The sequence below is a fragment of the Procambarus clarkii genome, chromosome 76, assembly GCF_040958095.1.
Source record: "Procambarus clarkii isolate CNS0578487 chromosome 76, FALCON_Pclarkii_2.0, whole genome shotgun sequence".
NCBI lineage: Eukaryota > Metazoa > Arthropoda > Malacostraca > Decapoda > Cambaridae > Procambarus > Procambarus clarkii.
In genome coordinates, this window is record NC_091225.1 from 17,401,583 (window position 1) to 17,415,172 (window position 13,590).

Consider the following 13,590-nt stretch of genomic DNA (forward strand, 5'->3'; position numbering starts at 1 on the left):
ACCGTGAATATGCTTCAGAAGAGCTTGACACCTTCCTGTAGAGTCCATTGTACTGTAATTTACTAATTAGAGTTTATGGAGCTGCATATTTTCTTATGGCTGTCTTGAAATCTAAGACAAGAGTTTAATGACAGCCACTTTTCTGGTAGGGTATGTGAAGCTTGCCGGTGCTGACATACTGATGACACCAAGTCTGTGTGTTGTGTCCAGCCTCTTGAGACCCACACTGACCTAGCAGGAGCCAGGACTAGAATCTGGCTCCTTCAGCAAAGTGAGGAATGCATGGAGGACTATAAGAGATTTATCCAAAACTGAGGAAACCCAGTTCAAGTAAGTTTATTGAGGTAGTGAAATGCATCTAAAAAAGATAGAGTAGCTTAGGCTGTTAATACCCTCGTGACGAGGAAGCCAACTAGAAAGGTTATGGGCTGTAGTGGATATGTGGGCCTGCAGGCCACTCCAAGCAACAGCCTTGTGGACCAAGCTCCTCTCACGGCCGGGCTTGGGTAGTAGAACTCCCCGAACCCCATCAAGCAAAACAGGCTGCTGTTTGAAATAAATGAACAATGAGGAAACAAGGCAAATGACGGTATCTGTGGGTGAACTACCCCTAACCAATAGTGTCATCCCGACACCCCATCTTGTTCATAAGCCGTCACTATTGAATCCTCTCCCCCACTATCCCCCCTCTTTTTCCCTTAAATACGGGGAAGGAAACCAGGACAGGAATGATGAGTTACTGACGCCGTACCAGAAAAGGCCATTTCATTACATTTCAGTGGCTTATTTTTTTGTAAGGATTTCTCAGTAGCTCCTTGGTGCTGACTAAATGGTTCCTTGGAGAGGAGAACAGTTTTGTTGAAAAAGAATACAAGATTAGCAGAATCAGAAAGACAAAGGACTTACTCGTGTGAGAAGACAAGAGTTTCAAAGCACAGGGGATAGAAGTTTAAGAAGCTGCGCACCAGATGGCCAAGTTTCACGCAGATATGGCGAGGCTGTGTAACGTCCAATAACTAGCTAGAGGTCATCATTTTATTGGCATACCAAAAACCCTGAGTCTGGGTATTGGATATAGCAAAGAATGACGTCAAAAGCTGCAAACTTACAAACAGCAAGAGAGCGAGGATAGACAGCACACTTAAGTTGCAAACCCATTAAGATTTCAACTTAGATTCAACAGAGCATAAGAAGTTGTTAAACACATGGGACAAAATCTTACTGAAGCGACCATACGAGTCATAAATACTCATACTCCGCCCAAGTAAAACAGAAACAAGCAACACTTCGTGGGCCAGCCAGAGTCTTAGGGCCCGCGCAGGAATATCCCTGCAAAAAAAAAAACTAGCAAAAACAAAATACCTCTCATAACTTTAGGAGATCTGAGGCTTGGAGTATGGTAGTTACAGTCATTGGGTTAATTAAGCATTCACCCAAACCAAGCCCAAATAACTGTACAGTGGCACTAGGACACAATGGTGCACTCCTGGCTGAACAAGCAAGGGTCGATGGTTAACTTAAGGCATATGCCAGGCCAAGTTGTAATAATCGTACTAATTAATGAATTCAAATATTTTAAATCTTATCGATTTTTATTTTTAATTAAAGGCAAGATACAGATTTTGTTGTACACCTGGCCACTTATCCACTCATCCTTATCCCCAGTCACTCGGGGAGGGTGAGTGGGGATGACGTACCTACTCATCCTTCCCACCCAGTCACTCATCCATCCGTCAACATGTCCACTCACTCACTCACTCATTCATCCACCCACCCATCCACCCATAACTCACTCAGCCTGCAAAAATAGCTACAATACTTTGGGCATTGATGTCATATGTTTGTGGTGGTCCATGTTAGCGGATATTACTGTAACCTTATCTCAACCTCATCCATCACTGTCACCTGCCCCCCTTCCATACCCCCCCCCCCCTCCCACCCGTGGTGGGAGGGTTGAGGCGTTTAGTGGGGGGGGGGGGGAGGGGGTTGGAGCACTTGATGGGTTGACTACAACTCTACTCGCAATATCCATCCTCTCAACCACTTTGCACCATACCTCACCCATACAATAAAACTCATCCACCCCCACACTATCACTCATCCAGCCCACATTGCTACCCATCGGCAACCACTCACACTACCATCCATCCACTAATAGATTACCCCCACCTGTCAACACTGTCACCCGCTGACCAGTAAGTGAACTACCATTGAGACATGCCACTCAACACTACTTCCCACCCACTCATCACTCCAAGCTGTCCACACATGCCAGTGTGCGTACAACCATCAATGTTACAATGTGCGTACATCAGTTACAATGTGCGTACCCGTGCGTGTCATCGTTCAACGTAGACGATGGAAATAGCGGAGACAATAGTGGGCGGATCCTGGCCGGCGGTTGTGCTGTTGCTTATAAAGCCGCCCAACTTACCTCCTCAGCCACTACATACCTCCCAAGCCCCGCACTTCACATACACAAACTGTCAGAGCCCCACAGACCACCTTGTCAGACCTTAACGAACTTTAATACACCTTTTCAGACCTCTTGTCAGATCTTTCTCTACAGTTCTCAAGACCCGGACAGCATTATTGATGACAAATCATACTCGGATGCAGAATATTGAGACCGTATTGACATCTTAGCTCCTCCCTCACCACAAGACAGTCTTAGAGCTTAGAGCTCCAGCTTAGAGCAATGGTGAGAGTCTGAGGACCCTACAGTAGCTGTGCTTAAAGTTTACAGCTGAGACCAAGTGGTTAGTGTTGTGGCGGGTGACCTTAGTGATGGTGGGTTGTCTGAAGGCGGCGTCACCGCCTCCCCCGCCCCGTGCGAAGGAGGACCCTCATGTTCCCGGGGTACACCTGCGGGGGCTGAGTGTCACCATAGCCGCCCACGCCCCGGGTCTCGGCTTCAGCCTCCATCACCAGCAGAAGGAAGCCTACCCTCGAACGCCAACCGCCCTCCAGGAACGTTCCCAGGTCCTCACGGACTTGGTGAAGACTTCTCCAAGACAAGGATATAAGAGGTGTGTAGAAGGCGAGTTTCCAAGGCAGGATGTATACGGCAAGGGGGAGACGGAGATGGCCAGGGAGGAGGAGGAGGAGGAAGAGGCCCCCAGGACTTGCCAGGGAGCGTACCTTAACCATCAGGATGCAGAGGACCCCAAGACGTGCCAGGGAACGTACTTCTACCAGCAGGAGGACCCACAGAAGCCTCTCTGGTACCTCACCAGCACCACCGCCGTCATATTGTTCCTCCAGGCCATCTTCATCATATTATTCACAGCCTTCGTCAGGTAACTACATCATGGACAGAGTTCACGGGCTCTGGACTTGCTCTCTTATATTTATACATGCGCTAAAAAGAGCTTCGCACACACCCTCCCTTCCCCACGCGTGTATAACACACACACGGGCCTCGCGGCTGAGTGGACAGCGCTCTGGGGTCGTAGTCCTAAGGGCTCGGGTTCGATCCCCGGCAGAGGCAGAAACAAATGGGCAGAAATTTTCACACTGATCCCCCTGTTCACCCAGGAGTAAATAGGTACCTATGACTTAGCTGTTACGGGCTGCTTCCTGGGGATGTGTGTGTGCGTGTGTAAGAGAAATATATGTAGAAGAAATAGATGACAAATTGGTTAGAAATGGGCTAATAGCTCGATTCTGCAGATACAAATAGTAAATATACACACACACGCGGTTCTTAGGTTATTAAGTTACATATATCAGTACAAACAAACTTACAATAGTAATGTTTGGAACTTTGAGCGTGATACTTCACCTTGTGCTAATATTAAGTGAATTTATTCGTAATCCTTTTACAAGAAATAGATTATATATTTATTTATTTATATACAAGAAGGTACATTGGGTTTGTGAGAATACATAGCATAGTATTTATAATCTTGTAAAGCCACTAGTAAGCGCAGCGTTTCGGGCAGGTCCTTAATCTACTTAATCTACAGACTTATTAAAATGATAGCATTATTACTGGCTTTCTTCCTCACGTAACAATGAGGGGAGGAAGACAAAGGAGTAGTAGTAAGGTGACCTTGGACCACCACACAAGCGTCAAGGTTGCTACCTCTTAGTCAGTCATTATGCTGACTAAACTTCCACCACACAAAAGTCCTGGGGCCAGATTCACGAAGCAGTTACGCAACTACTTACGAACGTGTACATCTTTCCTCAATCTTTGATGACTTTGGTTACATTTATTAAACAATTTACAAGCATGAAAACTTGACAATCAACTGTTGTTATTGTTATAAACAGCCTCCTGGTGCTTTGAAGCTCATTATCTGTTTAATAATTGTAAACAAAGCCGCCAAAGATTGAGAAAAGATGGACAGGTTCGTAAGTGTTTGCGTAACTCCTTCGTGAATCTAGCCCCTGAGCAGTTACGCAAGCACTTACAAACCTGTACATCTTTCCTCAATCTTTGGCGCCTTTGTTTACAATTATTATACAGTTAATGAGCTCCGAAGCACCAGGAGGCTGTTTATAACAATAACAACAGATGATTGGCAAGTTTTCATGCTTGTAAACTGTTTAATAAATGTAACCAAAGCCGTCAAACATCGAGGAAAAATGTACACGTTCGTAAGTACTTGCGTAACTGCTTCGTGAATCTGACCCTCAGAAGATACAGATGGCATTGCTAGGCACCCTATGTTGTGAGGCCCTACAGAGATAACAAGTCTAAGATACTATTTCCCTGTCTTGCCTCCTTAATGCGTGTTTTAAGGAAGGAATCAAGAATTAATTACAAAACAAATTGTGCTTCAGCATTCTGCTTTGTTAGTTCAGTTTATTCGACTAAAATTCAAGTGAGTTAAAACACATTATTTGACCTAGAGTCCATAGATAATTCCTCCATATGCATTGCTTATATTATCTCGAAGTTTGTTTTTGATTGTATATAAATCTTATTGTTAGATTGTTATTAGTTTAATTTAATTGTAACCAAATAGCTTGTTGGTCTCAGTTTTGAGTCCCTCTTGACTCATTGTTAATTTTAAGTATCCCCGGATACTTAAAATTAACACTTTCGTATTTAATAATACATCTTCTTCAGAAGGAATGAAGAAGATGTATTATTAAATACGTATTCAACTTCATTCCTTCCTTCTGAAGGAATCTTCAGAATAATACATCATTCCTTCTGAAGATTAATGATTAAATACGAAAGTACTTAAGGAAATTCCTGTTTCAATTCTTCCTTAGTGGGCTGACACACATTTTTCATCACGTTAATTTTCGCGATTTATACCCATATATATATATATATGTCGTACCTAGTAGCCAGAACGCACTTCTCAGCCTACTATGCAAGGCCCAATTTGCCTAGTAAGCCAAGTTTTCACGAAATTATTGTTTTTCGACTACCTAACCTACCTAACCTAACCTAACCTAACTTTTTCGGCTACCGAACCTAACCTAGCCTATAGAGATAGGTTAGGTTAGGTTAGGTTCGGTCATATATCTACGTTAATTTTAAGTCCAATAAAAAAAATTCACCTCATACATAATGAAATGGGTAACTTTATCATTTCATAAGAAAATAATTAGAGAAAATATAATAATTCAGGAAAACTTGGCTTATTAGGCAAATCGGGCCTTGCATAGTAGGCTGAGAAGTGCGTTCTGGCTACTAGGTACGACATATATATATATATATATATATATATATATATATATATATATATATATATATATATATATATATATATATATATATATATATATATATATATATATATATATATATATTAAATATATACACCTTCACCTTTATACACAGACCACATACACCTTCGTTCATGTGGTGTGTGTGTGAGTGACATGTGACTATGTGTTCCTTCAGGTACAGTAAGCTGGCGGACGCCGGCGACCAAGGGAACAATCAAGAACCTATTCTGGGCGGTAATATCTCCAATGATAATCCTGGAACACTCCTTCACAACCGTCAGTATCTCTGTCAACATTTTGGTCTCCCAAGCGTCCAACCACTTGGGCTGGACGGTAGAGCGACGGTCTCGCTTCATGCAGGTCGGCGTTCAATCCCCCGACCGTCCAAGTGGTTGTGGCCACCATTCCTTTCCTCCCGTCCCATCCCAAATCCTAATCCCTTTACAGTGCTTTATAGTCGTAATGGCTTGGCGCTTCCCCCTTAAAATTCAGTTCTCCTTTGATATAGTTCTCGCTAGAGGATTTCTCTCACTCGAAGGCCAGTAGCCAGTTCAAGTGTTACTTAAAGGAACAGGTAATGTTTTCCATTCACCTGGGCACTAGGAGACTCGAACCGTGGCCCCCTCGCGTGTAAGGCTGAAGCTCACACGGTTCCGTGGAACTAAAACTGGGGTCCAGGATTCGAGTCTCCTAGACCCCAGGTGACTGGAATGTTTATTTCTACGGAAATGTAGATGACAATTTAATGTAATGTTTAATGTTAGGCAGTGTATATATATACCTCTGTTCTTGATACTTTCCTCCTCTTGAGCTAAGATGTAATATTTTCCTTGCGATAACTCATCTGCCTTTAACGTTTCAGAGCTTCTAAACATGGAGATGGTAGTGCTAGCGGGCATAGGAATGAGGCTGGCGTTCCTGCGGGAGTTCTCGTACAGTAGTGTGGGTGGGTCCCTACTGGTGGCGGCCATCACTCTTCAGTGGGCCATACTATGTCAGGGGGCCCTGGACGGCCACGAGCTGGTCTACATTGACATTTATAGGTTAGTTCCTCTCACCCAGCTTTTAAATACGATAAGTTCTACTCAAATGAACAAATCTACACAGGGCCGTGACGAGGGTTCGAACCTACGTCCAAGAGGATCCCAAACGCTGCCTTAATCGACTGCCTTAATTCTACTGAAAGCTTGAAATTTAGGTTTGAATAAGATGGCCTCAAAATAAAGCAATAACTTATAATCCAGTAGTATTCTACTGGATTATAAGCTATTGTAGATCAGTATTCTACCACCTGAGCCACGAGAAAGTATATATATATATATATATATATATATATATATATATATATATATATATATATATATATATATATATATATATATATATATATATATATATATATATATATATATATATTAGTATATTTTGGTAGCAGTCTTTCCTGTAGACATATATTATTAAATATGACCGAAAAAGTAAGATTAATAATTCTAACACGAATTTTCTCAATCTTTCGTACATTTCTTTTCACTGTTGGAGGTAAATCAAAAATCAATTCTCCAAAATTCATATATATATATATATATGTCATATATATATATATATATATATGACATATGACAATTTATATATATATATATATATATATATATATGTATATATATATGTATATATATATATATATATATATATATATATATATATATATATATATATATATATATATATATATATATATATATATATATATATATATATAATATAAAAATCTTCAGAAGCATCCTTCTGAAGGGTCGTTCTGAAGATGTATTACTAAATAAGAAAGTACTTAAGGAAATTCCTGTTTCAATTCTTCGTTCGTGGGCTGACACTGTCACATTTTTCATCACGTGTTAATTTTCGTTATATATAACGAATAACTATATATAATATAATAATATATAATGTATGTGTGTATTTTATCTTATTTTGGTTAGGTTAGGTTTACTTTTAAGAGGTGAGATGACCAAAGGTGGCAGAAATTTGCCCAGCTCTTAGACCTGGGAAATGAATATACATAAGCATACAATAATTCACACAAATACAAATTGATGTATATTGACTTTACATATACACATTGTCAGCATGCTGAGAGGATGTATGGCAAGTATATGTGTGGGCGTGAGCCACGGGGCGGTGTTGGGGGTCGCTTCTCCCCTACAAGTGATCGTCCTAACCCTCCTTCACGTCCCCCTCTACACCATTACCACTCACCTGGCCTCTAATGTCATCCAGGTCAGTACCGGCCGTGCTACCAACCTCACCTGGCCTCCAGTGTCATCTTGTCACATTAAAGTTGTTGTCTCATAATCATGTTTGATGCTACTCTTACTGATGCATTTCCTTCGTGTGTGGCGGAGCAGGCGGTGGACCGCGGGGGCAGCGTCACTGTGCATATGTTCGGAGCGGTGTTTGGCGTGTCTGCTCGATGGGCGCTTCGAGCTCACACTTCGTCTTCGTTCACCACTCGCCTCGCCTCCTCTACGGCCACCCAGCTCACCGCCTGCTTAGGTAGGTGCTGCTGTGTGTGTATTCATCTAGTTGTCATTCAGGGGTATTCAGGGTGAAAGAAACTTTGCCCATTTGTTTCTGCCTGGTGCGGGAATAGAACCCGCGCCACAGAATTACGAGTCCTGCGCGCTATCCACCAGGCTACCAGGCCTGTGTGTGTGTGTGTGCTCCAGGTGTGGTAGTGGTTGAGGTGCTTAACCTGGGAAGTTGTGGTAGTGGTGGAGACGACCATCAGAGGTCGTCTCTGGTCACATGATGCTCGCTACAGCAGGAGTCGTGACCCTTGCTTCAGGTACCGTGGTGGTGGTGGTATACCTGGGGGAGGTGTGGTCGTGGAGCACCATCGGCGACGACCACCACAGGGCTCTCCTCAACACCCTGCTGGCCACCCTAGCAGCCATCACCCTGGCCTTCCCTGCCTCAGCCATCGCTCACACACGCAGGAAGTTCTCACTGGTCAGAGGCAATGCTTATGTTCTACTTGTAATACAAATCATTTAATAATAGTGTGGTCAGAACGCGTAAATAACTAAGGTTTTCCTAGAATTTGAGTGGCTTAATTTAAATGTTTAATTGTTCTAAGTATCATTTTTTTATATTGTAAAAACATATTGTAATCACGATAAACCCCAAAAATGTTGTGTATGTAACCTGTGGTGTTGATAGTGCTTCGTGGCAGGTTGAAGATTGATGGTGTGTCATACTCTCCCTCGGTGTACTCCCCTGCAGAGCGACATCCAGTGTGGGGTGGTGGGGGGCGCGGTGGCGGTGGGGGCGGTGGCCGACATGATGGTGGAGCCATACGGGGCACTGCTGTTAGGTGCTCTCGTCAGCGTCTCCTGCATCCTCACACGACGATGGCTCGCTGTGAGTACCAGCGCTGTCCTCCCCTATCAACGCTCCTTCACCTTCACTTGATTACATGCGTTCCTGTAATCTTTCCATAGGTATATGGAAAGGTATTCGAGGTTATCCCCGGAAGTCACAGTTCCTGCGACGGCGCTGGAACCAATCGTATTGGCGTATGCCTTTCCATTGGAGACTTTCAGCGCCGTGGAGAGGGAGGACCTGCTGCCTGGGTAACAGCTTCTCCCCCATATCAACCTACCCTGGCTTTGCGCCCTGGTGAGGCCACTCCACTCCAGTGTATTTGCATTTCATATCTGTTTATATTAAAAAATGCCTCTCTGTTAAAGGTTGGAGGTCAGACGTTTGGGGCTAGCCACACCCAACGTTGTTGGATGACACATGGGTGGTAAGGAAATGTCATAGGCATGTCGGGAATGGTCCCATTGCTTCCTTTTAAGCACGATCGGGTCTTATTGCATCTTATCTACTTCTATGAAGTCTGAAATGATGTTTTGGTTTCACCTAGTAAATAAATATAACATTTGTTGTATTTTTACCTGTATGTCTGTATACGTTTATACATTTTGCCTAGTATTTTTACATATATTTAGAGTTAACTTTTATTTTCGTGTATGCATTTTGTCCACATATTTTTATAAATTTGTATGCGATATTTTGTATAGTGTTCAGCCTCCAACACTGGACAAACAAAACTCTAACACTTGCCGTATATTTCCAGCCTGTATTACGGCGCCGTTTGGGCATAGAGGACACTGCGGGCGTGGGCGTGACGCATGGGTTGGCGGGCGTGATGGGCGGCATTGCGGGCGTGGTCATGGCTGCCATTGCCAGTGAGCGTGGCTCCTATGGCCTCAGGTGAGGGGCCTGGCCACCCATATTATAACGATATACATAATAATGCTACGTTTTGTTTCAGTGTATCAGGATCTGTGATATAATTACATAGATTCTAATATATATTATATCATATAGCAATATCAGGAGGGTAAATAAGATCAAAGGTCATTATAAGGAAGGTGTTAACGTATACCTGACCTCGTGTCCGACCCCTGTACGACCAGTGTGTACCAGATCTACCCGGCCATGTCTCCTGCTGAGGGCACTGAGGAACGCATAGAAGTCGTCAGCTACTTGATGGTGCCAGCCGGCCTGGGGCGATCACCCCTCCTGCAGGCCGCCCACCAACTCGCCGCCCTCGCCGCCCTCCTCGTCATTGCTCTTGCGGGCGGCATCATCACAGGTACTCTTGTTCAAATTTGTACCTTATTTTTGCCATAGTTGTGATGAGGGGGACTTTTTTTGACTGAGTAGCTGGGCAAGGAAAAGGAAATCATGAGAAAGCGCCACTATTCCTTCCCCCCCCCCCCGTCCCATCACAAATCCTTATCCTGTTCCCTTCCTAGTGCTATATAGTCGTAATGGCTTGGCACTTTCTTCTTATAGGTCCTGTCCCTTGTCTTCATTGACCTATCATCTATGAGCTTCCTGTCCTTCACCTTCCACTACTGACCTCGCTAAGTTGCTTCCATTTGTGCGTCAGGTTTGGTGCTGCGGCTGCCTGTGTGTGAGAGGCTGACCCAAGACGAACTCTACAACGATGACTGTTATTGGCAGCTCCCGCAGCCACACTCCTCCCCCTGCCACGCCCCCTGCCACGCCTCCAGTAGTGACGCCCCCGGTGGTGACGCCCCCGGTAACGCCCTCTGCAACATCCCCGGCCAGGCCCTTTGCCACGCTCCTACACATCACAACACGCCTAACGCTTAACTTTTGTCGGTTGATGTATCAGATAATTCATTAATCTTATACTGATGTACATGGTAATTCATTACCCCTAGAGTAATGTAGCAGGTAATTCATTACCCCTAGAGTAATGTAGCAGGTAATTCATTACCCCTAGAGTAATGTAGCAGGTAATTCATTACCCCTAGAGTAATGTAGCAGGTAATTCATTACCCCTAGAGTAATGTAGCAGGTAATTCATTACCCCTAGAGTAATGTAGCAGGTAATTCATTACCCCTAGAGTAATGTAGCAGGTAATTCATTACCCCTAGAGTAATGTAGCAGGTAATTCATTACCCCTAGAGTAATGTAGCAGGTAATTCATTACCCCTAGAGTAATGTAGCAGGTAATTCATTAACTCTAAACAGATGTAGCAGTTAAATAATTAGCTCTAGACTGATGTAGCAGTTGAATCATTAGCCCTAGACTGATGTAGCAGTTAAATCATTAGCCCTAGAATGATGTAGCAGTTAAATCATTAGCCTTAGAATGATGTAGCAGTTAAATCATTTACTTTACAATGATGTAGCAGTTAAATCATTAGCCTTAGAATGATGTAGCAGTTAAATCATTAGCCTTAGAATGATGTAGCAGTTAAATCATTAGCCCTAGACTGATGTAGCAGTTAAATCATTAGCCCTAGAATGATGTAGCAGTTAAATCATTAGCCTTAGAATGATGTAGCAGTTAAATCATTAGCCTTAGAATGATGTAGCAGTTAAATCATTAGCCTTAGAATGATGTAGCAGTTAAATCATTTACTTTACAATGATGTAGCAGTTAAATCATTAGCCTTAGAATGATGTAGCAGTTAAATCATTAGCCTTAGAATGATGTAGCAGTTAAATCATTAGCCCTAGACTGATGTAGCAGTTAAATCATTAGCCCTAGAATGATGTAGCAGTTAAATCATTAGCCTTAGAATGATGTAGCAGTTAAATCATTAGCCTTAGAATGATGTAGCAGTTAAATCATTAGCCTTAGACTGATGTAGCAAATAAATCATTAGCCCTACAATGATGTAGCAGTTAATTCGATATTTTCAGCAGGTAATTCATCAGTTATAATTTTTTAAATTAGTTATGTGATTAGTTTAGCAGTTAATGCATTAGTATTAATGATGATCCAAGTTAATTCAGTAGTGTTATTGATGAACCATATTAATATAAGATGATTTCATAATATTTACAATGTGTTAATAATGACTTAATGTGACTTTAATAATTGTAAAGTTTTAAATTGACCAATTTATCTATCAGACTTCAAATTATAATATAATTTTTAAATATATGAGATATATCATATAAACCATATATTAAGTATATATGGTATAGTGTTTAATCAGAAGGAATACAATTCAAGAATGTTATACCCCTTGATTTTGTTAAGATTTTCTCTCTCTGTGTGTCCAGGTATTCTTGTTTGTATTAATCGTGTATATAAATTGTATTTTTACAATACAAATAATTGTATTTATTTGGAAATTGAAATAAGTTTATTGAGGTAAAATACACACAAAGGGATGCGGTAGCTCAAGCTATTCTCACCCCGTTCAGTACATCGTGTTAATACATACATAGACACACATCACAAACAATAAACATATTACCGAACATTGTGAGAGATAAACATATACATTTCCTCCTTTACACAAGTATTTTTGGTGGAAGTTTAACATATTTGTGCATTGTTGTTAAACCTGAGATAGTGCTAACGATATATATATATTCAACATTGAACTGAAGCTTAATACACTATGTATAGGAAATTAGTCAAGAGCTTATATTTGTTTATTGTAGTTTATTTACTGTTTTAAGGAATATAAAAGTGATACTAACCCTTTTTTCGTACTGTTTATTCCTTCTTTTATTACATTATTATTATTATTATTATTGGTATTGTTATTATTATAACTACAGTATTATATATATATATATATATATATATATATATATATATATATATATATATATATATATATATATATATATATATATATATATATTTATATATATACACACACATATGTTCAGTCTGTATATCTTGTAGTGAAATATGTGTAGTATATTCCGCAGACTTATTCAACATGTTTTAATTCGAATTATTCATCCAATTCTTCGCAATGAGGGAACTACGTCACTTCTTCTTGTAGCAGTGAGGGGTCCACTTCTGTCTAGCAGCTATGAACGAAAATGATTTAGCTGTAAACTTTAGTTCTCTTAGCACTGTTGTGACGCCTCATTGACCGTAGTCACATGAACTCTATTGTGCCAAGGACCCCAGTACTCAACACTTGTCGTAAGGCGGGACCAAAGAGCCAAAGCTCAACCCCACAAGCACAAATAGGCCAAGGCACTCATGCAGGCAAAGTTTGCAATTTGTTTTGCAATTTCAGTATGCGTTTCTCAAACATTAAAGATTGAGGATACTCAAACACGGTGAAATTACCCTCAAACTTGCTGACCACCAAGCCAGCGAAACCTACGGGTGCTAGAATAAAGAAATGGGACTTCATATGTTGGACAGAAGTGGGACTTCACATGTGGGACAGAAGTGGGACTTCACATGTGGGACAGAAGTGGGACTTCACATGTGCGACAGAAGTGGGACTTCACATGTGGGACAAAAGTGGGGCTTCACATGTGGGACAGAAGTGGGACAATGATTCACAGTTGGGGCAGGAAGCCTTGAC

The 13,590-nt window shown here is 41.6% G+C and overlaps 1 protein-coding gene across 1 annotated transcript; it reads left to right on the top strand.

Annotated features, from left to right (window-relative positions):
- Positions 1–1,911: 1,911 nt before the first annotated feature.
- On the top strand, positions 1,912–12,740 carry LOC138357105 (ammonium transporter Rh type C-like). Its single transcript, XM_069313680.1, has 10 exons — positions 1,912–3,299; positions 5,870–5,970; positions 6,557–6,737; positions 7,818–7,968; positions 8,097–8,244; positions 8,537–8,700; positions 8,974–9,111; positions 9,833–9,969; positions 10,176–10,354; positions 10,655–12,740. The coding sequence occupies exons 1-10, from the start codon at positions 2,788–2,790 to the stop codon at positions 10,879–10,881; spliced, it is 1,938 nt and encodes a 645-aa protein (XP_069169781.1). The 5' UTR covers positions 1,912–2,787; the 3' UTR covers positions 10,882–12,740.
- Positions 12,741–13,590: the final 850 nt, after the last annotated feature.